This window comes from Ornithorhynchus anatinus, chromosome 2, assembly GCF_004115215.2.
Source record: "Ornithorhynchus anatinus isolate Pmale09 chromosome 2, mOrnAna1.pri.v4, whole genome shotgun sequence".
NCBI classification, from domain to species: Eukaryota; Metazoa; Chordata; class Mammalia; order Monotremata; family Ornithorhynchidae; genus Ornithorhynchus; species Ornithorhynchus anatinus.
The window spans coordinates 9,745,841-9,771,987 of record NC_041729.1 but is presented as its reverse complement, the minus strand read 5'-3'; the positions used below and the strand labels follow the sequence as shown (position 1 = coordinate 9,771,987).

At 53.4% G+C, this 26,147-nt stretch overlaps 1 protein-coding gene across 5 annotated transcripts in view; it reads left to right on the top strand.

Annotated features, from left to right (window-relative positions):
• Positions 1 to 23,193, top strand: part of ULK1 (unc-51 like autophagy activating kinase 1) — an 87,996-nt gene extending 64,803 nt beyond the window's left edge. The window contains exons 16-29 of one of the 5 annotated variants that reach the window (XM_029051734.2): positions 1,589 to 1,714; positions 6,322 to 6,470; positions 7,107 to 7,190; positions 7,606 to 7,859; positions 8,742 to 8,935; positions 9,235 to 9,356; positions 10,589 to 10,732; positions 11,124 to 11,198; positions 13,616 to 13,800; positions 14,933 to 15,111; positions 15,524 to 15,642; positions 17,114 to 17,271; positions 18,565 to 18,700; positions 20,350 to 23,193. In XM_029051734.2, the coding sequence (XP_028907567.1) occupies positions 1,589 to 1,714; positions 6,322 to 6,470; positions 7,107 to 7,190; positions 7,606 to 7,859; positions 8,742 to 8,935; positions 9,235 to 9,356; positions 10,589 to 10,732; positions 11,124 to 11,198; positions 13,616 to 13,800; positions 14,933 to 15,111; positions 15,524 to 15,642; positions 17,114 to 17,271; positions 18,565 to 18,700; positions 20,350 to 20,405 (1,981 nt within the window). In that variant the 3' untranslated portion in view covers positions 20,406 to 23,193. The remainder of the gene's footprint in view (positions 1 to 1,588; positions 1,715 to 6,321; positions 6,471 to 7,106; positions 7,191 to 7,605; positions 7,860 to 8,741; positions 8,936 to 9,234; positions 9,357 to 10,588; positions 10,733 to 11,123; positions 11,199 to 13,615; positions 13,801 to 14,932; positions 15,112 to 15,523; positions 15,643 to 17,113; positions 17,272 to 18,564; positions 18,701 to 20,349) is intronic. The other 4 variants (XM_039910240.1, XM_039910247.1, XM_029051747.1 and 1 more) reach the window with 4 other exon arrangements.
• Positions 23,194 to 26,147: the final 2,954 nt, after the last annotated feature.

The window sequence follows — 26,147 nt, the reverse complement described above, 5'->3', positions numbered from 1 at the left end:
ATAATTGAAGTCTTGTGCCTCTGCTCAGCCTGGGCCTGTTTAGAGACCAGAAGTTTGTTTTTTTGCCTTGAGAGCTGGCTGGGGTGGGCCGGGGTTGGGGAGAAGGCTCAGGGCTGAGCAGATGCTGAAAACCACATCTTCCTGTGGGGGAACCCCAGCCTGACCTAGTCAGGGCTGCTCTTCCGTCTCTAGCCCTAGTAGAGACCAGTCAGCGGTGGGGCTGGTGCTGGGAATAATAACAACAGCAATAATAATAATAACAGGAGCAGTTGTGGTATTTAACTGCTTACTGTGTGCCAAGCACTGTACTTAGCGCTGGGACTGATCCAAGATACTTAGATCGGATCCAGTTCTGTCCCACATGGAGCTCACAGTCTAAGGGGTGGGAGAACAGATAGTCAGTCCCCATTTTATGGGTGGTGGAACTGAGCTCCAAGAAAGTGACTTGGCCAAGGTCCCACAGCAGGCAAGTGGCAGAGCCGGCGTTAGGACTCACTCCCTCTGACTCCCAAGCCCATGCTTGTTTCCACCAGAATACGTTGCAGTTGGGGAGGGCCCTGGAACATGCAGCGGAGTGACCCAAGAAAATCTAGCCAGTGGGTCCAGGCTAAGGAGAGAGGCACGATGGGATTGCGGAACGGAGAAGAAGGCTCCTGGGAAAGGGGGTTGAGCCCCAGTCTGTGGACGGCATTATTCAGAAGCATCTGGCAGGCAGAGGCAGGCCCCTCCCTTCGTTAGCTCTTTGTGGGCAGCTCATGTGGACACAGATGCCTATGGCCAACAGAACAAACCACCTCCCCGTAGCTTTGCGAGATCCCAGCCGGCCCTTGACGGAGGGGCAGAGGGACTGAGGGCTGCACCACTGAGGGTTGGTTTATCTAGGATGTTCCCGGGGAATCTGGAACTCAGTAAGTGCTCAGTATATACCATGGCTGGACTCATTTAATTGATGGGATCTGGGGTTCCCGATGGATTGGGATGGCTCCTGGTCCTGACCCCGGAAGATGCCACGAGATCAGCTGGAGCGGAACCCAAGGCCCTCTCTGGGGGAAGCCCTGGCCCCCCGTGAGTCGGCCCCTTTGGCAGCCCGAGTCCAGATCCTCAGGCAGAGGGCTGGTCGGCAGGGTGAGCCCGGGCATGCACTCCACCCCACCCCAGCCCAACTCCGCCTCGCTCGCTGCCAGGCCTGCAGCGGGCGGCTGACTGCCAGGCCCACCTGCGTGGGCCAACGTGCCTCCCTTCACTGGGTGATAGGATCTCTGGAGGCACATCTGAGCCTGTTGGGAAGAGTGAGCTGCTGCCAACCGGGCAGAGCCACGCAGGCACTTGGGAGAGGTTGAGGGGGCTTACGGTTTATCTCCTCTTGCCCAGTCGTGGTTCCTTTTTTTACCGAAGAGCCTGAGTGAGTGGCTTTGGTAGGGGGCTCTTGCTAGTCTGGAACTGAGTGGCCTAGGGCAGCAGCGGTGGCAGCCTGTGGCCAGAGAGGAGGTGCCTGGGGCCCCTGTCCTCCAAATTCCGTGGCCACCCCCCTCCCCAACACCTCCCAGGACTCATTGGGTCTCTTTCTCTGTCTCCTGACCTCCCACAGTCGGCCCGGCCCGTTCTCCGGCAGCAAATATGGCCCTTCCATCCCCATCCCAGTCCCGACGCAAATCCAGAACTACAAGCGCATCGAGCAGAACCTCCAGTCTCCCATCCAGTACACGCCTCCACGGTAAGCAGGGGCCCCGGGGATCCCCCTTCGTCTCTTCCCCCCCCCGCCCTTTTACCCCTTCTGTGCCACGGAATAAAGGGAAGACTAAAAGCCTGAAGTGTTCTTCCTACCCCACCCATAGCTCTCTAACTCCGCATCTCCTTGGATTAATATACAATGTTAATTGCATATTTTGAGTGCTTCTTATATCTGAGGATCACATTAAACTCTGGGGTGGATACAAGATGCATGAGAAGTAGCCTGGCATGGAAAGAGCACTTGCCTGGGATCCAGAGAACCTACGTTCTAATCCTGACCCTGACAGTTGCTTTTGTGTGACCTTGGGCAAGTCATTTAACTTCTCTCTGCCTCAGTTTCCTTAACTGTAAAGTGGTGATTAAATCCCGCTCCTTCCTATTTCAACTGTGAGCCCCATTTGGGACTGGGACTGTGTCCAACCTGATTAACTTGTATCTATGCCAGCACTTTGAACAGTGCTTGACACATAGTAAGTGCTTGACTAATACAATACTAATAATAATAATTTCTTAAAATCATCAAGTTGGACACAATCCCTGTGGGCTCACATTCCAAGTGGGAGACAGAAAAGGTCTGGAATTTCCATTTTTTACAGATGAGGAAACTGAGGTTTAGAGCATATGGTGTTTTGCCCAAGGTCATTCAGCAGGCAAGTTTCAGAGCCAGGATTAAAACCCAGGTCCTCTGGATCCCGGGCCCATGCTGTTTCATTCAATAGTATTTATTGAGCACTTACTATGTGCAGAGCACTGTACTAAGCGCTTGGAATGTACAATTTGGCAACAGATAGAGACAATCCCTGCCCAGTGACGGGCTCACAGTGAATCTGAGGAGACAGACGGCAGAGCAAAACAAAACGAGACAAAAACAAGATAACATTATCACGATAAATAGAATCAAGGGGATGTACACCTCATTAAACAAAATAAATAGGGTAATAAATAATATATACAAATGAGCACAGTGCTGAGGGGAGGGGAAGGAGGGAGGGGGAGGAACAGAAGGTGAGGTGGGGAGGGGAGGGGGAGCAGAGGGAAAGGGGGCTCAGCTGAGGGGAGGTGAAGGGGGAGGAGTAGAGGGTGGAGGGAGAGCAGAGGGACAAGGGGGGGAGCTCAGTCTGGGAAGACCTCTTGGAGGAGGTGAGCTCTCAGTAGGGCTTTGAAGAGGGGAAGAGAGTCAGTTTGGCAGAGGTGAGGAGGGAGGGCATTCCAGGACAGCGGTAGGACGTGGGCCAGAGATCGACGGCGGGATAGGCGTGAACGGGGGACAGTGAGGAGGTGAGCGGCAGAGGAGTGGAGTGTACGGGCTGAGCTGTAGAAAGAGAGAAGGGAGGTGAGGTAGTTGGGGACAAGGGGATGGAGAGCTTTGAAGCCAAGGGTGAGGAGTTTTTGTTGCGTGCGGAGGTTGATGGGCAACCACTGGAGGTTTTTAAGGAGGGGAGCGACATGCTAGGCCCCAAAGCTTCCCCTAGCTTTTGGGTTGGGATGGGAGAGAGGCCCTGAGTCATGATGTTTCTGGAAAGGTCCCGTGAGGGCAAGGGGGACTGTGGTGCAGAATGAAGGTCTTTGCCCCCGATCACGATTTGGGTTTTGGCCTGAGGCCAGGAGAAGGGATCCTGCAGCCTCCGCTATGGGTTGATTTGGTTTCGAGTATGAAAATCAAAGGGAAACCACCTTCTGGGGTCATTGAGGGGACATGCCAAGGGCCAGGATCCCCTTCCTCTTTCCCTTTCTGCATCTCTGACAGGGTAGCACGTTAAACATATAGGGCTGGCTGAGAGAGAGGAAATGGATCTGTCTTTGTTGCTGCCCAAGAGCCCCTGGGTACACCAGGAAGGTGGGGCAGCAGAGAGTTAATAATAATAATGATGTTGGTATTTGTTAAGCGCTTCCTATGTGCAGAGCACTGTTCTAAGCGCTGGGGTAGACACAGGGGAGTCAGGTTGTCCCATGTGGGGCTCACAGTCTTAATCCCCATTTTACAGATGAGGTAACTGAGGCCCAGAGAAGTTAAGTGACTTGCCCACAGTCACACAGCTGACAAGTGGCAGAGCCAGGATACGAACCCATGACCTCTGACTCCAAAGCCCCTGCTCTTTCCACTGAGCCATGCTGCTTCTCTAGCCATGCTGCTTCTCTTTAGTGAACAGTTAGTGAACAGTTGTAGGAAAATGCCAGCCTCGCGGTGGGGAACCCAGAAATGACAATTGTCTGGAGTACTTGGAACCAAGACGGGGTTGAGGTGATCAGATGGAGTCATCTTGGCATTCTGCCAGGCCTGCACCCACTTTGGCTATTGATATTCTTTACCTCAGTCACTACACACTACACCCATTCCGTTCAGATAACAGATTTCAGATCATCCGTCTTTTTCCCCTAATTATTTGCACTTACCCCGGGCAGACCATCGCACTGAAATCTTGGGAGAGTTCAACAGAAGTCGAAGACGTGATCCCTCCCTAGGGGGATGTTCCAGTCTAACAGGAGAGGCAGGCATAAAAGAATTTGCCAGGAAGAGGAAGGAGTGCTCACATAGTAATATGTGTACATTAATAGGCACCAAAGCGTGACGAGAAGTTGTGGGTGCAAACGTGCCGAGGCGATAGGAGGGAGGATGTGTCCCGGGGAGAAGAAAAACCAACTGGAGATAATCTCCTGGAAGAAGTGGGCTTTCAGAAGGGCTTTGAAGAAGCAGTGTGGCCTAGTGGATAGAGCACAGACTGGGAAGTCAGAAGGTCCTGGGCTCTAGTCCCGCCTCCACCACTTGTCTGCTGTGTGACCTTGGGCAAATCACTTTGCTTTTCTGTGCATCAGTTACTTCATCTGTAAAATGGGACATGGACTGTGTCCAACATGATTAACTTTTATCTATCCCAGCGCTTAATATGGAACCTAGCACATACTAAGTGTTTATCATTAAAAAAAAAATAGGGTCGGATGGATTTGCCATGGTAAGGGAGTCCCAGGCAGGAAGAAGGGCATGAGGTGAGGAAGTCAAGAGCGACGCACAGTGAGAAGGTCAGCTGGGGTTGAACAGAGAGTGCAGACTGAGGTGTGGTGAGAGAAGGGAGTAGATAGGTAAGAGGGAGCATATTGGTAAAATGCCTCGAATCCAGTTGTCAGGATTTTATGGGGAGCAAATGAATAGTCTGTGGAGGATTTTGAGATGCGTGCCTGGCCGTGCTTTCAAGTGATCTAGGCAGCAGAAGCTGGAGGCGGGGAGACCCTTGAGGGGGCTGAAACAGTCGTGAAACCAGGATATGATGCAGATATAGTAGTGTCTGAGCCAGGGAGGTGGCCATTTGGGTAGAGAGGAAGGGGTGGATCCAGGAAATGTGGTAGTGGCAATATAATCTCTTTCGCCACTGACCTCTTGCTCATGCCGTGCCTTCTGAACTCCCTTCCCCTTCACATCTGGCTGACTATTGCGCACCCCGTTCTCAAGCCCCTTCTGAAATCATATCTCCTCCACAAGCCCTGCCGTGTTGAATCTGCTCAGTGGAAAGAACCTGGGCTTTGGAGTCAGAGGACATGGGTTTGAATCCTGGCTCTGCCACTTGTCAGCTGTGTGACTGTGAGCAAGTCACTTAACTTCTCTGTGCCTCAGTAACCTCATCTGTAAAATGGGGATTAACTGTGAGCCTCATGTGGAACAACCTGATTACCCTGTTTCTCCCCCAGTGCTTAGAACAGTGTTCTGCACATAGTAAGCGCTTAACAAATACCAACATTGTTATTAATCTCTCATCTCCCCACCCTACTTGTCATTCTGCTGCCACTTCAGCACTTCCATGCCCACTGTACTCTTGGGCTCTCACCCCGCCCAGGAGCCCTTGTTCACATAATGATGGTATTTGTTAAGTGCTTACTATGTGGCCAACCACTGTTTAAACTCTGAGGCAGATACCAGGTAATCAGTTCGGGTACAGTTACTGTCCCACGTGGGTCTCACAATCTAAGGCGGGGAAAAAAAGTCTCCCTAATGCCCATTTAACAGATGGGGAGACCGAAGCACAGAGCAGTTAAAACAACTTGCCCAAAGTCACCCACTTGGCAAGCGATGGAGGTGGGATTAAAACCCCAGTCTCCTGACTCCCAGGCCCGAGCTCTTTCTATTAGGCCATGCTGCTTTATATTCTGTTATTTCTCCCTGCCTGTAATTTATTTTAGTGCCTGTCTCCCCTGCTAAACTCCGAGAGGGCAAAGATCATGTTTACCAACTCGGCTGTCTTCTCCCCAGTACTTAAAACAGTATTCTGCACAGTGCGAGTGCCCAATAAATACTGCTGACTGAAGAAAAACCGACAAGATTTAGAAACAGACCGAATGAGAGAATTGAAGTAAAATGAGAAATCAAGGGTCAGGCCCTGGTCATGTACCAAAAGGTCTCGCCTCAACAGACCCACCTGACGGCTGCTGGTGGAGCAGAAGGGAGAGAGGCGGGTGGCACGTGGGAGGTGAATCAGCTTGGGCTCAGGCCTGTAGTCACCTTGGGAGCCTCGGGGGTACAGGTACCTTTGTGCTTTGGGCCCCACCAACCAGTCCGCTGGTGTTGCCTCCTCCTCCTCTCCCCACCCCTCCTCTCCCAAGGTCTTGTGTGGTGCGGGCACCCATCAACACAAGCCCCCTGGGGTTTGCCAGAATCAGCCCCTCGCCCCCTTCCCATGGAGAGCACGGAGCCGCCTTCACCAGGAAGTTCTCCCTCTGTGGGGCAAATCCCTACCCACCATCTCCCCAAGGTAAGAGCCTCTGTTGCTTCCTCACACCCCATTCTTCACCCCATCCTTGGAGGCCTCTCCCCTTTCTCCCGCGCGCCCCCTCCCCCCCGAAGCCATCGTCAGGCCTGACAGGTAGAGCCAGGAGTGATCAGCCCATTCGCCGGTCTCCCTGCCGCCCTGTCCTCGGGCAGACTCAGGCATTAAAGTGCAGGAAGGCAACCCTCTTTGCCACTCACCACACAAATGGTTACTCGCCATTGGGGAGGCCTCCTGCAAGGTAACCCATACCTGTGGGTGAGGCCCAAGATGAAGAAAATGAGTTTGTGTCAGCAAGCCACCTCTCTAAGCCTGACCCTTGGCCCTGGCTTTCCTAGCCTGAACCTGTTACCTGCATCCTTGTGTGTATGGGACTATTTTAGAGGATCCTCAGACCAGACGTGAAGTGCAAGGTCGTGGACATGTGGGGTTTTAGTTCGGTCGCGCGGATGCTCCTGGGGGGCTTCCTTCTTACCGGTTGCGGACAGTTCCTTCGGAAGTTGGCCCCTTCCCTCGCCCAGGCGCTCAACTGCTTTTTCCGAACGGATTTCTGGCTAATTAAGTTTGTGACCCTGTTGTGCTGCTGTGTCTTCCCTCTCCTCCCGCTTCTCCCTCACTAAGTTGGAACGATCCCAGAGCGGCCTGGACAGAGCCTGATCCCCTCCCCACAAGGAGCCGAATTGCGCGCCTGGCTCCCCATCCCTGGTACGTGTGTGGGGTACCCAAGCCCCCCGGGCTCTTGCGCACCCTGTCCCACCCTTCGCATCCTGCCTGTCATGGTGAAGGGAGGAGGCAGGTCTGGCTGTGCCCGCAGCCCCGACTGACACTTTCACCATCTCAATTCCTCCTGTGACCGAGTAAAGAGGATTCTGTTCCCCCTGGGGTTGTCTGGTGGCCCCCAGTTTGGCTTTCTCCCTTGCTTCGCCCCCACACACCTGCCTGGTGACACATCCCGTGGGATGACAGACCCCTTCCCCCTCCTGCCTTCCCGACCCCCACCCCCTGTCTCCACGTGGCAGGGTCATTCTGCTCTTTCCCGAGATGGGCTGGGTAGTGAGGAGCGGGTGGGTGGGCTCCACTGATGACCCAGGACCTCTTCTCTTGTCTTCCTCTGTCCCAGGCGCCTCCCTGCCCGAGCCCTCGACCCGTGGGCTGGGCTCCCGCTTGCACAGCGCCCCCAACCTGTCCGACCTGCACGTGGTGCGGCCGAAGCTGCCCAAGCCACCGTCTGAGCCGCTGGTTGCCGCGTGCGGCCATGCCCAGGCCAGCCCGCCCCACGGCCTGCAGGCCTGCCGGCCACTCCGCTCGTCCCCCAAGTTGTCCGAATTCATGCAGAGGAACCCCCTGCCTACCATCGTCGGCTCCCCGACCAAGGTGATGCGACCTTACTCTGTCATTCCCATGGGGCTCCCCGCACCGGTGCCTGCCAGATCTTGCTCTCAGGGGCAGGGGGATGAGAGGGGACAACCACCACTCTCCCATCCTCACCCACAACAGCCCTTGAGCTCCCACTGTGGGCACAATACTGAATCGCTCGAGCAGTCAGTGGTGTTTATTGAGTGCTTAATGTGCATGGAGCTGTGTACTAAGCACATGGGAGAATACAGTATAACAGAGTTGATAGACATGATCCTTGCCCGCGAGGAGCTTACAATCTAGAGCGAAGTGCTGCAGTGGGTTCCTTGAGGAAAATGCAGAAGCTGAAAAACATTGCACCACACAGTCTTTGTATTACAGTCTAATGTGGGGAGGCCAACAGACACAGATTTCCAGATTACCCCCCTTAAAAGAGTAAGAACATAGATGCCCTCCATAAGGAAGCCACAGGTGAGAAATGAACTCATTAAATCAAAGCAAACAGTTATGTGCACACGATGGCAAGAATGGCCGGTGATAGCCGATCCAGAAAGGAGAAGAGCTGAGGTTTCCCCTAATTCCTCCCCTTCCCAGTTTAGTAATTGGTTATCCCAGGCAATATGGCCCCCTCTGCCAGCCGGGAGAACAATGGGGTTGGGGACAAGGCCGATGCTGTGACTGGACTTGCTCCCAACAGAGCTCACCGCTAGTTTCTCAGAGTTGGGTCGGGCATACTCCATTTGGTAGGGTATGGAGGTGGGGGAGGGTGAATTAGGGCAGGGAGAGGGAATGGGCCTGGATTGGGGCTGGGGGTAGAGGTTCTGGGGACCTAAGGAGTCAAACTGGGATAGGGAGGGAAAGGTTGTCTTGAGGCTGAACGTTGTCTCCCTCCCTCCCTAGGCCATGCCCCCTTTCGACTTCCCCAAGACCCCTAGCTCCCAGAACCTGCTTGCGCTGCTGGCTCACCAAGGGATGGTGGTGACGCCCACCAGGAACCGGACCCTGCCGGACCTGAAGGAGATGGGTCATTTTCAAGGCCAGCACCCGGGCCTCGGCTTCCGGCCCGTGGAGGAGATCAAGGGCCCTTTCGGCAGGTGAGGAGCTGCGGCGAAGACTGGACGTGGGACTCCAGCACAAGTCCCACCCTTCCCAAATTCAGACTTGTAAATATCCAAGTGGGCTCCAGGACTCCCCCTTTTAGCCCCTCAGGTCTGGTCTCCATCTTTTCTCCCAAACATACCCCCGGGGTCGTGGGGTGGGTGGGTAGGGAGAGGATGTTTCTGGGAAGCAGGTGGGGACCAGATGGTACCCCAATCACCACCCCATGAGCACCGGAGTTTTCTATTAAGCGGGATCAGCTTAGAAAACCCTGTCCTTTCTCCGTCTTCCTGAGATCTAGGTCTCTAAGCACCGGCCGCCTCACTGACCTGCTTCTCAAGGCCGCCTTCGGAGCCCAGGTTTCAGAAGCGGGAAGCAATGACAGTCTCAACAATGAGAAACCGATGGAGATCACAGGTAGGGGAAGCGTCGCTGACCAGCCACAGAGCTTTGGGGCTTGAGGAGATGTCGGGGTGGGTGGGAAGGGAAGGTGGGCTTAGGGCGATGTGAGGTTTTTCGGACAGCAGTAAAGCAGTCTGCTGAGCTAACAGGAGATGCAAGGGTCAGATGTTGGGGGTGGGGAGGTGGGACAAGGACAACTCTGTTCACTCTCTTCCCTTGACATGTTCGTGACAGTGGTGGTATTTGCTACATGTGTCGAACACTATTCTAGTGCTAGGGTAAGATACAAGTTAATCGTGTCCCACATGGAACTCACAGTTTAAGTAGGAGGGAGAACATGTTTTGAATCCCCATTTTGTAGAAGAGATAGATGAGGCACCGAGAAGATGTGGACCTGCCCAAGTTCAAACAGCAGAAACCATGGTTCTCTCACTCTCAGACCCATAGTCTTTACACTAGGGCACATTTATGTCTCTTCCTCTGGTTACCTTAACTGACGACCCCTCTCTCCCAAATACTCCAGGTTCAGGGGTCTGGGTCAGTCAAGGGGATGGGGTGAGCAGGAGCAGAGAGGAAGACTTCAAAACAATGGTGATCTTGCGGGCAGGCAGGAAGAGAAGGATCTGAGATGACCGAACTCGAAAAGTGTCTGGGAATTGAAACCCAGCCCGTGGAAGCCAACTGGGATCCCGTACAGATCCAGAACCATTTGTCGTGAGATAAAATGCTCACGAGAAGCAATGGGCTCTTGGCGACTCGTGGGGCTCTTGGGGGCTCTTGGGGACTGCTGAGTTGGAGACCCAGGCAGTATTGCTGAACAGAGAAAGTTTAAGTCAGATACTCCCAAGCTGGCTAAAAAGAGCGAGGCATCCAGCCCCTGGAGTCGATTAGCCAACCCTCTCCCTGGGCTCTGAGCCCGGACTGCCCAGAGAAGAGAAGAGAGAGAATGTGCCTTGCCCAGACTCATACCGACCCCGGGCTTGTGGTTATGTGCAGGTTGGGGCCCTGGGTGCTCTGCCTGGTCATTAATGACCAGCCTTTCCTTGCACCTGTCTGGCCCGCCGGCCCCCGCCTCCCCGTGGATCACCAAAGGAGAGGTGGGGAGGGGAGAACTCTACTGGAATTTTCATGGGACCGAGGGGCTTTGTCCTGGATTCGGGTGGGGGGGTCCGCCTTGGGGATGGAAGACCTTGGAGCCGACTGCGCGGGTAACAGGGGCCTGCATCATCTTTTCCTCTCTGCTCCAGGGCCCTCTGCTGGTTACGGAGGAAACCTTTTCTCTGGTGCTAGGGCTGGGGGCTCCTCCAGCCCCTCTCCTGTTGTCTTCACCGTGGGCTCCCCCCCCAGTGGGACGACCCCTCCCCAGGCCCCCAGAACCAGGATGTTTTCAGGTAAGGGGGGAGATCTCTGGCTGTGGGGCCACAGCGGGTGGGTGGGGGCCGAGGGCCTGGGGTCCCTCCCCAGAGTCCGGCCTCTTGGGGCCTGGTCTCCTTCTTCCTCATCTGCTCTGGTTCTCTCAGCTTGGCTGGCCTGGTCCTATTTTGTGTTCCACCACCTGCTCTGGCTAGGAGGGCTTTCCCGGATTCACTGGGACAGGGCAAACGGAGGAGTTTGGGGGAAATTCTGAAGCAGCTGCCCCAGAGAAAGTTGATATCAGAGTAGAGAGCCGATCATCCATTCATTCATTCATTCATTCAGTAGTATTTATTGAGCGCTTACTATGTTCAGAGCACTGTACTAAGCACTTGGAATGTACAATTCGGCCACAATTTTACATTCCAGGCTGGTTGGAACCGAACCTGAAGTTTTTGGATCTCCCAACATTGGAGTTTGGCTCTGGTAATCATCCTCATCAAGGTGGGAGTAGTTCAGTGCTTATTACGTGCCAACCTCTGTGCTAAGCACTGGGGTAGGTACAAAACTTAGATCCAAACAGTCCCTGTCTCACGTCTCACGTCCACAGTCTAAGGGGAAGGGAGGACAGACATTTAACCCTCATTTTACAGATGAGGAAGCTGAGGCACAGAGAACTCAAGCGACCTGCCTAAGGCGCATAGCCGAGCCGCGATTAGAACTCCACTCTGCTGACCCGTAATCCTGGGCTCTTTCGACTTCCTTACGGGCCTGGGTCACGCCCCAGGCCCGTAGCAGAGTCAGGATTAGAAACCCCAGTTTCCTGACTCTCAATCCTGGGCTCTTTCCACTAGGCCACATCACTTCTCTGGCAACTTAGCAAAAGGCACCTACTTTCTTTTATCTTCTCCAGATTACCCTGGAGATTAACTGACCATTCGCCTGGATATTTGAGTTCCTGATAATCAATCTTCCCTCGTGACAGTGGTGACGGAAGCTTGAACTTCTGTCAGTTGCTATTGCTGAGTGTGTTCACATCACGTTTACCCCAGCATCCCTGCAAGGTAGAGGAGAGGCAGGAATCAATGTCCACGTTTTCCAGATGGGCAGGCAGCTTCAGAGAAGAGAAGGGACTTGGCCTGACGACACACCGCGAGTCAGCAGTGGTGCAGGAGGCTTGCACCCAGGTCTTTACCTCTCTAACCCAGATTCTACCCAGTAGGCCACCCTCCCTCCCTGGAAATCAGAGCACCTTTGGACCTCGTGGTGAAGGGGTCATGGAAAGGCCGTTCCCTGCTGTGGAGAGAGAGCTCTGACCTGATGTCCAGGAGCTGGGAGGAGGGCAGGGACACCGAGACAACTTTGCCGTGCCCACTGTACCCCTCTGACTCACTGGCTACTGGTGGTGGAGCTCTGCAAGTCCCGTGACTGCTCGGGACTGGGCCTGGAGGCTGTTGGTCCAACTTTGTGTGTCTGCTTCTTTTTCTCAGGATCAGTGACAAAGCCAACTCTCTGGGCCTGGTGACTGCACTGGGAAGAAGGAGTTCCCTGCGAGATGGCTAATGGCGGTCCCTTTCTGTGGTCACTATCTCTCTGCTTCACGCTCTGTCTCTGTCTCCCACCTATTTGCCCATTTTTAACCCCCTTGTCCCCTCTGGGAAAACTGTTCTTTTTCCAGGTACCCGCTGGTCACCCATCCTTCATACACACCCAGACCCGTTGCGTGAGTTCTCCAGCTTCCCTCCCTCTGCCATCTGGCCCACTGCCAAGGAGGGGGAAGTCTAGCCCCTTGGTCCATGGGTGGGTGGGGACTTGGTACCAAGCACTTTTAGGTCTGTAGAGCTTCCTAGGTTTTGAACCAGAGTTGGGTCTTGGGTCCTGGCCCCCCCCCCCACCCCTGTTTCTTGAGAAGCCATCCCATACCAGGAGCCTGGGCCAGACCTTTTGGTCTAACTTCTCTGGCTTTGATTTTTGTCTTTTGGACATTGAAGTTCTTTTGTTCAGCTCTCATGGGTTTGACTGAAGCAGATGGTGGGGTAGCGGGGCTTTGGCCTTCCTCCTACCACACATGTGAGTATGAGCAGGATTGGCACAGCCCTGATCTGTTCCCATCCCTAACTCCCTCCCAGACAAAGTTTAGATCATTAGGAAAAGGGGGCGGAATCAGGATAGGCCCAGATACATTTTTTTTTTTGCTTTTTTGCTGGTCTGTCAGTGCCACAGGAGTAAGACGATAGAAACGTATTGACCAAAGTTGTCGAGATACCCATGACCCAGGGCCAGATCGGAGTGGGTGGCCAGCGGTCAGAGCCAGCTGCTTTCACGTAGGGAGCTCTCTGGGTCAGGGGAAGAGGAGTGAATACAGCCTGGGTGATGGGCATTCTCCCACCCTGCCATAAGCCAGCCTTACAGATAAGTGTAAGAGTTTTAGGTCCACCAGCCTACAGGGATAAAGTTCTGCGGTCCTTCTCCCCATGACCAGGGGATGTTATCGGGGGGGGGGGGGGGGCATGTCCACCTGAGGATTGAAGGGTGTGACTGTGGGCCAAGTAATAATAATGATGGTGGTGTTTGTTAAGGGCTGACTCTGTGCCAAGCACTGTTCTAAACACTGGAGTAGGTACAAAGTCATCAGGTTGGACCCAGTCCCCAGCCTTTCTAGGGTCCACAGTCTGAGGGGAGGGAGAATCGGGCTTTCATCCCTATTCTACAGAAAAGGAACCTCATCGAGGATGATGCCGAGGCTGGGGGCGACTTACCGACTCAGTGATGTTTTCCATCCCAATCTAACTTCCGGGCTGGCCCGATTTCTCTCCAGCCAGGGAGCTTAGACTCCTGGGCTCATGGCCGCTGTCTCACAGCGCCCGTGACAGCAGGCCATCCTCTTTCTCCCTCCCCACCCCCATCCCCCTTCTCTGCAGTGGGCTCGTCGGGCTCCCCGAGCTCAGGAACCTCCTTCAGTCGCCACATGCTCCTGGGGACGGGCGCCGAAGCCCCAGAGGCCCCGTCCAGCCTGCGCTGCACCTTCACTGACCCCATCACCGCCAACCTGGAGGGGGCGGTGACCTTCGAGGCCCCAGAGCTCCCAGAGGAGACGCTAATGGAGGTGAGGGCAGCCAAGGCGGAGTTAACCCTCAAGCCCGAGTGTTGTGAATTGAAGGGAGGGAAATGGCGGCAGAGAGGGGTCCTTGTTCATTTTGGAATTGGGCCGGAAGTTTCTCACTGCGCTGAGTACAGTCATTCAGTTTGGGGGGTGCCTCGGGGAGGCTCATTTGGGTGGGAGGTGGAGAGGGAGCCTCCTCTCAACTGGAAAGGAGCACAGGGGGAAGGAGGAGGGTCTGGGCGGGATTGTGAGCGCTAGAGGAAGGAGCACCTTGAAGCCTAGAGGTCTGCTGGGCCCGTGGATCCAGCACTGTGGGGCGGCCTGGTCTCCTCAACCTAGACTGAGCCTGTGAGAAAAGGGGTCCCAACGTGCTTGAGACCCCAAGGTAAGCCCCTGTAGCATCCTGCTATTAGTCCCTGCCACCCAGGTGTCATTCTTACTCAGTCTGAGATTTCATCTGCCACTCATTTGGGCCCTTCTGTGTCTCTCCCCACCCACCCCCTTCCCAGAGCTGCCCCACCGGCTCCCCCGTGGCCCTCTGCTGCCCATGAGCCCAGAGCCAGGGGTCTGACCCACCTCCAGGAGCAAGTCCTGCTAGGAATTGGCTGGAGTTTCTAGGGGAACATGGGAAATGGAATTTAAAATGGATTCTGGGACAGTAGCTGCTTCAGGCCAGTGGTGCCTTGGGATTGTATTGATGCTACTTCTGGCAGAGGGGAGAATGTCCCAGAAGGTGACAGGCTGCAGTACAGCACGACACAGTGGGCGCTCACGGTACAAAACAGCCACTCTCTCCCCCGGACCAGTCTGGTCCAGTCTAGCTCGGGGCCCCAATGGTCTCAGAGGCAGCAGAAGGAGCGGGGGTGAGTCAGCGGGGGTGGCCGGGCCGTAGGGGAGCTGGGAGCTTGGCTGCTAGGCCCAGGGCCTCTGGCCTCATACTGAGCCTACAGGAGCGGGCCAACCCTTTCCCAACTGCTGAGGTCAGCATTTCCACCTTTGGGAAAAGTGCCCTGAACCTCCAGCTGCTTCCTGCCGAAAAGGCAGGGACTGGGGGCCTCTGGCTGGACCTCTCCAGTGTCTGACCGCCTCCCTCCTGCCACCCCGGCTTCTCTTCTCTCCCCTCGCCCCCATTCAGCAAGAACACACTGACATACTGCGCAGTCTGCGCTTCACCCTGGCCTTCGTCCACTCCGTCATGGAGATCGCAGCCGTCAAGGGCAGTGCCGGTGAGCTGGGCAGCTCGGTGGCCTCGGAGTACCAGCTGCAGGAGAGCGTGGTGGCCGACCAGATCAGCCTGCTGAGCCGGGAGTGGAGGTGAGCGGGCAGGCCGCCCTGCCCCCGCCCGGCCTCTACCCTGACCCAGGTCCACCTGATGACCGAGTCCTCCCCGATCCCACCGTGGCACTGGAAGATGGGTTCTGGGAGGCCCGGCCACTCGGGAGCTCCCGAGGGCTGATCCCCAAGGTTCTCCCCTTGCCAGGCAGATTGATTTATGGGTAGTATGGTGTCTGCAGACTACCCCCCTCCCTCCCTTCTCGGTGTTCTCTCCAGCGTCCTTGAGGCCCACGGGGGAGGTCACTTGGGAGCTGGGTGGGACCAGGGCTGGGGATGGGGTGGTCTTCCTTCCTCCTCTGCAGCCCTGGTTCCTCCAGCCCAGGTGACCCCTGGGGTTTATCGCATGGGGCCGGGCTGACCCCGCAGCCAACCGGGTGCTTCTCCTCCCCAGCTACGCTGAGCAACTGGTGCTCTATCTGAAAGTGGCCGAGCTGCTCTCCTCCGGCCTGCAGACAACCATCGAGCAGATCAAAGCCGGCAAGCTCTGCCTCTCATCCACGGTCAAACAAGGTGAGCGTGCCTGCCCCATCTGTGGGGAAGAGAAGGGGTTGGGCCCCCACCCCCACCCCCAGAAACCCTCTGGGAATGGCCGCCTACATAGTTCTCTCCCTCCCTGGGCTTTTTTCCATTGTCCACAAGAGCTTGGCTTTGGCCAGAGCTGTAATTCCCAGCTCTGAGTCTGGAGTTGGAGTGGATTCAGTGTTCGAACGGCCAGGCCTGGCAACAGGAGAGACTCTCCTGAGGAGAGTTTGTGGCTGAGCCATTCCCAGGCCTAACAGGAGCGTCAATTGGTGGTATTTATTGAGCGCTGTCTCGAGCACAGTGTAACAGAATTGGTAGACACGTACCCTGCCCATAAGGAGCTGACAGTCTAGAGCATCCTCAGACTGTTGGCCCAGAGGCCCTAATTACATGCCCCCCACCCCCACCTGCCTGGTGGCCCCTGGGGCAGGGCGTGGCCAGGGCAGAGGGGGAGACGCACCATACCGGCCTGGTGTCATCCTGAGAAGCCACCCCTGGAATGGCTTTATCTACATCGTTGTCATTGAGAAATTAGGTCCCCCACCTCCCCCACCCCCCTACTCTGGCTGGGCTCAGGCGGTTTTCCCTCCAAACCTTTCCCTTTAATGCATTTTGTGTGCAGGCGCCCGTGTGTCCGTGTGTACTCGAAGCATATATTGCTCCAGATTAGTCTTAGTTGGATTGAGTCTTGAGTCACTGGGCAGCCCTATTGGTCTAAGTAAACACTGTGCTGATGCCATGAAGGGTAGACCTGAGTGTGGGCCTCTCCCCTCAATCCTCCTCCCTCCCCGCTTCCTGTCCCTCCCCATCCTTTCTCCTCCTCCCTCCTTCCCTCCCCGCCACACTCCCATCCCAGCCCCGGCTTTTGCTATTTCTGGCACAGTTGACTCAGCCTCCCCTGCCCAAGTGGAGTTTCCTGTCTTGTCTGTCTCCATCGTGCCATTCTGCTCCCTCCAATCCGCTCCGGGCCTGGGTGGTGGTGCTATCTGACCTAGAGCGCTTAGGGCCTCAAACTTTATTGGAGTTATGTCCACAGCCAGATGTGTGTGTGTGCACAGGGAGGGAGGGAGGGAGGAGGAAAGGGGAGTGTGGGGCCGGGGGAGGGGGAGAGAAAAGAGTGTGTGTGTGTGTGTGTGTGTGTGTGTGTGTGTGTGTGTGTGTATAACACATATATCTGGGACAGAAATGGCTTGAGGTTAAGTGAACTTTGCCCCCAAAAGGGTCTTGGGAAGGTTAGCAGATTGAGAGGGGAGGGAGGCCCTGAGGTTCGGGGGAAAGTGAGGCAGGCCCCCCGCCCCCCAATCCCCAAACTGAGGTGCACGGTCCCCTGCATAGTGATGAGGAAGTTGAATGAGCTGTATAAGTCTGGTGTGTTGCCCTGAGACTTTCGGGGGAGCCAGGGCAGCCCCTCCCCCGCAGCAAAGATGCACGATTCCCTCTTCTCCCTCTGCCCCCGCAGTGGTGAGGAAACTGAATGAACTGTACAAGTCTAGTGTGTCGGCCTGCCACTGTCTGAATGTACGGCTGCAGCGGTTCTTCCTGGACAAGCAGAAGCTCATGGACCGGATCAACAGCATCACGGCCGAGAAGCTCATCTTCAGCTCGGCCGTGCAGATGGTAAGGGCCCCGCGCTTCCCCGGGGGAGCAGCCTCTCCTGCTCTCCGCTCCAAGACCCCAGGCCGGACACGTGAAGTGGTCTCGGGGCCTGGGTGGGGTAGGGTGGACCTTGGGTGTCTGTCTGGGGAGTTTTTAAAGATATCCTCCCCGCGCCGTCCCCTACGAGAAACGTTCACCCATCCTCCTGCTGCCTGTGTCCCAAGAGGTCCCTGCTCACCCTCTCTGTTCTCCCGCCCTATCCCTGCTGCTGGTCTAACCTGATCAGCTAGCTGGTAGTGTTAGGAACTTCTCACCTGTGGAGATGAGTCCCGCGCTTTCAGCCATGTAGATAGCAAGTGGTTTGTGGCTCCAGGAGTGTGGTTGGTCCAAATCACTTCTCCACAGCAATGCTACTGGAGAGTGCTTAACTTCCCTCTCTAAGACTAAGACAAAGATTGTGTGTCCATGAAAATGTGTAGAGAAACAGCGTGGCTAAGTGGAAAGAGCACGGGCTTGGGAGTCAGAGGTCGTGGGTTCTAATCCTGGCTCTGCCACTTGTCTGCGTGTGACCTTGGGCAAATCACTTAACTTCTCTTTGCCTCAGTTACCTCATCTGTAAAAATGGGGATTTAAAGAATGTGAGCCCCACGTGGAACATTCTGATTACTCTGTATCTACCCCAGCGCTTAGAACAGTGCTCAGCACATAATAAGCGCTTAACAAATACCATAATTATTATTATTATTATTCCCTGGGCCTCAGTTTACTCATCTGTAAAATGGAGATAAGGTCTCCTTACCTCTTCTCGAACCCTGTTCAGAATAGGGTCAGTGTCCTTTCCAGTTGCCCTGTATCTTCCCGTGTCTAGAACAGTGCTCAGTACATAGTAAATGCTTGAGAAGCAGTGCAGCTTAGTGGAAAGAGCCCGGGCTTGGATCTCAGAGCTAATGGGTTCTAATCCCACCCCCGCCACTTATCAGCTTTGTGACTTTGGGCAAGTCACTTCTCTTCTCTATCCCTCAGTTCCCTCATCTGTAAAATGGGGAATGAGACTGTGAGTCCCACGTGGGACAACCTGATTACTTTGTATCTACCCCAGCGCTTAGAACAGTGTCTGGCCCATAGTAAGAATACAATTATTATTATTAACAAATATTATTATTTTAGCTATTATTATTATGGATCGGAGAAGAGTCGATGGCCCATATCCTCCCCTTCTCCTGGGGCAGGGTTGGATACAGATATACCCAAAATTCAGGCCGTCGCCTCCTTGCCCTCCCACCCACCTACCCACTGTCACCATCCCTGCCCCAGGTTCAGTCGGCTGCCCTGGATGAGATGTTCCACCACCGGGAAGACTGTGTTCAGCGCTACCACAAGGCATTGCTGTTGATGGAGGGGCTGCTGCCCATCATCACAGAGCAGACCGACATCGAGAACATCAACAAATGTGAGTGGAGGGCTTGGGCCACCCCCAGCGGGCGCGTGCAGCCTGTCGGTGCTCCTGAGAGATGTTTGTGTCTGCCCCGATGGTGCGGCGGCACGGAGGGTGTAGCAGGGACGGGAGCCTCACCCGTCTCTGACACAGTCAGCAGCTCCACAGACTTCCGGTGGTAGAGAGGATGTGGCCGCTGGGAGCCCCTCCTCCTCCCCTGTCTGCCAGGTGCCCGGGGGGCTAGGCGTCTGAGGACAGGGAATGGGTAGAGGGACGTGGCACAGTTGCAGGCGGCTCGGTCCCATTTCTTGTCACCTGAGCGTAGCATTGCTCCCAGTATTCCCCGGACCACCGGGGAGCCCCCTATGCCAGTGTGACCCCAGTGGGCTCTTACGACCCCAACACCATCTAATTACCTTACCTTCCACCCCCTTTACCCGCTGCAACTCTGCCCTCCTCCTGTAGGGTAGGAGAAAAGAGTGTGTGTCCATGAGAAGCTCCACCCTCACCCCCCCAGTGCAAAAGGAAGATGGCAGAGCAGAGGGGGGATTTTTCCAGTTGCTAGAGGGGTTGGGAGAGCTGGGTAGGAAAGCCAACCGGGGTGGATCGCGCCGCGAGGGCCGGTCCGAGTAAGGACAGCCGCCCCCGGAGAACGGCAGGGCCAGAAAGCCTTAGAGAAACCTCCCAAAGCTGCCTCACTAATTCACACAGACACACACCGACTCAGTGGTCGACAAGAACTCTCCTGACCCGCCACAGGTTCCCTTGGAGGCTGTGGGGGTGGACAGATGTGTTATCGCTGGCTCTCTCTGGACACTGTAACTCAACCTCCCGTCTGTGTTCACCCCTCCCAAGCAGGCGTTCCCCTGGTGCCCCAGAGCTGGACACTGACCACCCCCAGATCTGAGGAAATCCCTTGATTTCCCATTTCCCATTGATTGCCCATTTAACTCGTCTGGATAAACCAGAACTGATTGGAGAAATGTAGCCCTGGAGGCGGGGGTTGGTTCACTGAACCATTTTGGGCACACCTTTCCCAGGTAGTTGTGGGAAGCAGCGTCACCTAATGAATAGAGCACGGCCCTGGGTGTCAGAGGACCTGAGCTCTAATCCCGGCTCCGCCACTGGTCTGCTGGGTGATCTTGGGCAAATTATTCAATTTCTCTGTGCCTTAGTTTCCTTACCTCAAAAAAGGGAATTAAATCTGTGTTTGTCCTCCTACTTAGACTGTGAGCCCGGCACTTAGAACAGTGCTTGACGAATACCATAATTCATTAATTAAATAATATACCTATACATTTATAGACATAGATTGATATATATGTATATTTACACCCCCCGCCCCCAGGTAGTGGACAGAGCATGGGCCTTAAAGTCAGAAGGTCATGACTTCTAATCCCAGCTCCACCACTTATCTGATGTGTGACCTTGGGCAAGTCACTTCTCTGGTCCTCAGCAACCTCTTTTGTAAAATGGGGATTGAGACTATGAGGCCCATATGGGACAGGGACTGTGTCCAACTAGATATTCTTGTTTCCACCCCAGCGCTTAGTACAGTGCCTGGCACATAGTAAACGCTTAACATATGCCTTCATTATTATTATTAGTTGTGCGCCCTCCTTCCCCCATCCCCCGCCACTCATGCATTCGGGTCATTCCTCCAGGTAAGATGTGCATCGAGCGGCGACTGTCAGCTCTGCTGTCCGGCATCTGTGCGTGAACCAGCCGGCGTCTGCCTCCAGTCCACGCCCCAAGACAACCGCTTTCAGTTTTTAGTCTCGGGCCGCAGAGCGGAGCCCGCCGGGCGGTGGGAGGCCCAGCCCTGGATGGCATTGCCGCTGGACTTGTCTTCAGGAAGGGCCGGCCCCACAGCGAGACAGATCGGCTCTCTTCAGGCAGAGACCTGGGCCACGGCAATCCAGGCCGGCTTCACCCCTCTCAGAGCCGCCTGGGACGGAGAGGGAAAGCGGCAGGAGGGACTCTCCTGCTCCCCTGCTCTCCTTAGAGCCAAGCTGCTACATACAAATCCTCCCTTCCCATGGGTAGTGTCTCCCTCCGGGGAGCGGGCGGGGGGGCCGGGTCGGACGTGGCGGGGGGGCGTCCATTGCAGGCAGCGGACACCGTGAATTCACCTTCCCTGACGACACAAGGCCAGTTGTGAGTGTTCTCTTTCCTCCCTCCTCTTCCTCCTCCTCCTCCTCCCCCCTCCCTCCCACTGACCGCCAATCACCCGGCAGGGTCCTGGAGCGACCGCTGTCTCCCGCCCCTTCTCCTGGGGCCTGAGAAGAGGCGAGCCGGAGGAGCTCCCCTTGCCGGGCAGAGAGCGGCCCGGTTACCCCAGGGTTCGCCCAGGGACGCTTCCTGCGGACCCACCCCCCGCCCCGGGGCCTGTGGGGAACAGCCCGGCCTCCACCCACCGCCGGGAACGGGGGAGCGACCCAGGAAAAGGAAAAGCTTTCTTGAATAAAGAACTCGATCCTTCTGCCGGATCTCCAAGCCAAAACGTGCATTTTCTCCAGCTCCATCTTCAGAGACAGGGCCAGGCCAACCTGCGCAAGAGAATCTGCCACCTCCTCCTACTTTTAATCATTCTTCAGAGAACCCAAAAAGCCTCCCCACTAGCTTTGTGAATCAAAGGAGCACTTTATACGGGATGGAGACTTGAAAACCTCGAAAATGCGTTATGGGGTGTTCCAGGAACATACTGACAGCAAGGAATTATGCTGGTCCTTTATATTCCTCCCCCACCCCCGCTCCCTTTTTTCCTGGTTACTTTATTGCACTACGAGTGTGTACATATATAAATAGAGCTGTGTGTGCGTGGGTGTGTGTTGTATGTATTTAACTGCACTGTATCTTGTACTTGTGAGGAAAACAGCCCATGCAGTGTAGCGACCGGCTCACCTGTGGCTTCCGGGGACGGGTGGGACCCTGCAGGTCCAAGAGAAAAGATACAGTAGTTTTATTTAAATGTTCTTTTAAGGACAGACAGTATAAAGCTCCAAGCTTTTTAAAAGCGCCAGAACAGACGACGAAATCTTACACACTTCAGACGTAAAAGTGCGTGTCATTTTTTTGCAGCTCATTTTTTTAAAAGACAAAAACAATCTCTTTAGTGTGTGTTTTCTTCGGGAGGGTGTGTGTGTTGGGGGGGGTGCGGAGTGAGTGTGCGCGTGTGTTCAAGCGGGTCTTTTTACGTGAGATTTCGGAGCCAAACGGATGCCGCGGGTGTGAATGTCGGACGCTCGGCCTCTGCCGCTTCCCGAGCGTGAGAGGGGCCCGGGAGGGGCCCCACCGGAAAGGGAGCGGAGCAGCTGCCCGGTTTGGGCTAGCGCTGGCCAGGGGTGACCTCTAGGCCGAGCTTAATAAGCCCCTTGAGCGAGCCGCCTTCTGGCGGCCTCCCCTCCCCGCCACCCACCCGGGCTCCCCGCACCTGGTGGGCCACTTTGACGTGGACAAACTGACTTACGCAGAGGTGTGAGGAATCCCCAGCCCACCGCCCCTTCCCCCTCCCCGACCCGGGGAGCCAGGGACCGGGATGCCCAAGCCGCCGAAGCCAAGGGGCCAGTTCGCTGGCCGGTGGATGGGCTGACTGGATGCCGTCCAAAGAGGGAGCGGGCCGTCCCGTGGGGAGGTGGCCCACGCTCAGCAGTGGTAGCTCGTTAGCCGCTTTACGGGAGACCACCTGTTTCTTCCTCACCATCTTAAAACCCGACAGCACCCCCACCCCACCCTACTCGACCCGATCCCGGGGTGAGGCATCCAGAAAAGATGTGTGAGATTTCCCAGGGGCTCAACAAGCCATGTTACAGGTCAGCTCAGCGTGTAACTTCTCGCTGCTGGGCTTAGTTACTTGAATGTATCAGGAAAATCCACGTTCAACCTCTAGAAATATGTTGCTCCCCTAAAAGTGGTTTACAAGTCTTCTACCTATATATACATATATATGTGTGTGTATATATATGCATTTATATATATGTATATATAAAATACACACATACATGTACACACACACACACATATATATATTTTCTCAATACTTGAAACTTAGCCACTGTGCTTGGACATAAAAGGAAAAAAAAAAGACAGGTTTCTTTTGCCATCACTTTGGTGACTTTATTTTTACCTAACTGCATGTGGCATGTAAACGGCCTTCTCGTACAAAATTAGTATTTATTGCTTTATAGCCAAGGAATGCAAAACAAAACCCCCGAAACAAGAAAAAATCGAAGTGGTTATGGTAGTCTGTATTCAATCCCGTTACCCATTTGTTACTGTTGCCGCATTTGTATGTTGTGTCTCAGAGTAGGTTTCAGGAGACGTAAGCCTAATAGCACGTATCTACAGGTTTGTGTGGAAAGTGTATCCTGTTATTATTTTACAAGATGATGCCTGATACTTTGTCAACTTTTTTTAATTTTACTGTTCGTGTGATTTATTTTTCCTTTTGCTTTAAATTGTGTAACATCAATTTAAGAAAATAAACTGATTTGAAATTATTGTCTTAATGTTGGTCTGGTTTAACTATATTTAAATGTCACTACTACAGTATAATTTCATTCTTCTTACTTTCCTGTCTCTCCCAGCACATTCTGGAAATGATGTCCTAAAGCAGTACCGCTTCAGTAAGAAAGATAGCACTGGTTAAGCACTTGCTCTGTGGCAAACATTGTATCAAGCGCTGGGGTAGATAAAGGATATCGAGGTCAGGCACAGTTATTTAGAGGGCTCGCAGTCTGAGTGGGAGGGAGAACAGGTTTTAAATCTCCATTTTGCAGCCGAGGACAACTGAGGCCTGAAGAAATTCAATGACTTGCCCAGAGAGCTGGGATTAGAACACGGTTCCCCTTCTAGACTGTGAGTTCATTGCAGGCGGAGAATGTGTCTGTTATATTGTACTCTCCTCAGTGCTAAATACGAGGTCAGTGTTCAAATACATTTGATTTAATGATTGATCTTCTGACACCATGCCTTTGGTCTTTCCACCAGGCCACGCTGCTTCTTGAAGCCCTCAGCCTCCTGAGAAGCTACAAACTTGTTCTTCCCCCTATAATTTTCCATGACAACCATTCCCAAAGCAGGCAGTAGTTCTGTAGTTATTGAAGATTTGAACTGATTTTTAAGAGTGGGGTCAGAACTTGGGAGGGTCTGCTCTAATTTTTAAAAAATCCACTTTGAATCCTTGACTCTCCACTCCCTTGAGACAGGAAGGTCCCAGCCTCCACCCTTTTTAGGCGTTCGTGCCTCTCCTCCTTAGACTGGATTTTTGTTGGAAAAGTACTGACCTCTTCTGTGTTACACATACCCAGCTCCTCAGGTAAAAGACTCTGGCCTTTGGCAGGGCTCGGGATGGCTCTTGGAAAGATGCCACAGCTCCAAGGTCTGAGTCGGGCTGGACTAGGTAAAAGGCATTCTGGCTCCAGGAAGAAATTTTTGTTTAATTTTTTTGATTAACTCTGCAGATGTGCCCTGTCAACATTTATTTAATAGCAATCAGAGGGAGCTTAAAAGTTTCCCCCAAAACTAAGCAAGCCCAAAACATCCATAGTATTCTGAGGGATTAAACGTCCCCTTCCGCCCCCAAAGCCCCCCAACTTTTTTTTTTAAACCCAAGTGGAGCTGGCCAAAGATTCTTCAGTTATTGTGCTCAGGGGTAGTGTGTTCTGGAGTAGCGGCTGTATCTGGAGGTTTGTTGAGAGGAAACAGAAGGAAAGACTGAGGGTGGGGGTTTTGTTGTCACATTGGACTTTGTTCTCCGTCTTGCAGAAACTACCATCTCGGGTTCACCGAGAGTTTACCGGATGTGGCAAGGTGGGCTTTTAAAAGTCTGAATCCCTGAAGAGATTCTAATTTTAGCTGTCTGAAATGCAATACCCCTCCGTTTAAACGGGAAAGAAAACCAAGTCTAATAGAATGGGATTTGTGATGAGACTGGCATTATCGTTCCTAATGTCTGTGAAGTGCTTACAGTGGGCAGAGCACTGTACTGGTCATTCAATAGTAATTTTTATTGAGGGGTTTTTCTGTGCGCAGTTCTTCAATAAACTGAAACTCTCTTCCCCTCTTCAAAGCCCTACTGAGAGCTCACCTCCTCCAAGAGGCCTTCCCAGACTGAGCCCTCCCTTTCCCTCTGCCCTTCCTCCCCTCCCTATCACCCCTACTCCCTCCCTCTGCCCTACCCCTTTCCCCTCCCCACAGCACTTGTGTATATTTGTACATATTTATTGCTCTATTTACTTTCTTAATGATGTACATTTATCAGTGGTTCTATTTATCTACTTTGATGGTAGTGATGCCTTTCTATTTCTTTTGTTTTGTTATCTGTCTCCCCTTTCTAGACTGTGAGCCCCTTGTTGGGTAGGGATTGTCTCTATCTGTTGCCGAATTGTACTTGCCAAGCGCTTAGTACAGTGCTCTGCACATAGTAAGTGCTCAATAAATAAGATTGAATGAATGAATAAATAAATGCTAGGGAGAGTACAGTGAGTTAGTAGACATGATTCCTGCCCTCGAGGACCTAACAATCTAGTGAGGGAAACTAAAATATAGCTTGGCAGAAGTAACTGAACTTAAAGCTATACCCTGGAGACAGTATGGCACAGGGAAATCAATTAAACAAGGTACCAGGTCGTCAAGGGACTCCCAGTCTAAGTCTGGAGAGCAGACGTAGAACAGTAAATGGAAAATCCACTTTGGGGAATCAGAGGAGCAAGGTTCTACCTCTGTCTCTCCCGCTTACCTGCTGTGTGATGTTGGACAAGTCATCCAGCTTCTCTAACCTCAGTTTCCTGAACTGTAGTTTCCCATTTGTAAGGGTGTAAGACAAGGATGTGTCTTATCACCTTATCTGTTCATCCTTTATACCGAATACATAATGAGAGAAGCCAGATTGGATGAAGATGAACGAGGAGTAAAGATTAGAGAAAGCAATAGAAACAACCTTCGTTATGCTGATGAAACTACCCTAACAGCATAAAGTGAAGAAGATTTGAAAGGCTTATTATTAAAAGTTAAGGAACAGAGCAAAAGGACGGGCCTACATTTGAATGTCCAGAAAACAAAGATCGTGACAACTGAAAGTTTTAACACATTTGTAGTGAATGGAGAGAAGATTGAAATAGTTGACAGTTTTTCTCTCCTGGGATCGATCATCAATAATAAAGGAACTAGTAGTCAAGAAATGCGCCGAAGATTAATGTTGGGAAAACTTGTCTAGGAGGAGCCTGGGAAGAGTCATGATGTGCTGATGTAACAATTGCCACAAAAATACAAATTGTCAATTCTATGGTGTCTCCAGTGAAAATGTTTGGATCCAAAAGCTGGACAGGATAGAGAAAGCATCAATTATTTGGAAATGTGGTGTTGGAGAAGGCTTTTGTGAATGCTAGTGGACTGCCCGAAAAGCAAATGGATTTTGGAGCAAATTAAGCCAAAGCCGTCTTTGGAAGGCCAAATTATTTGA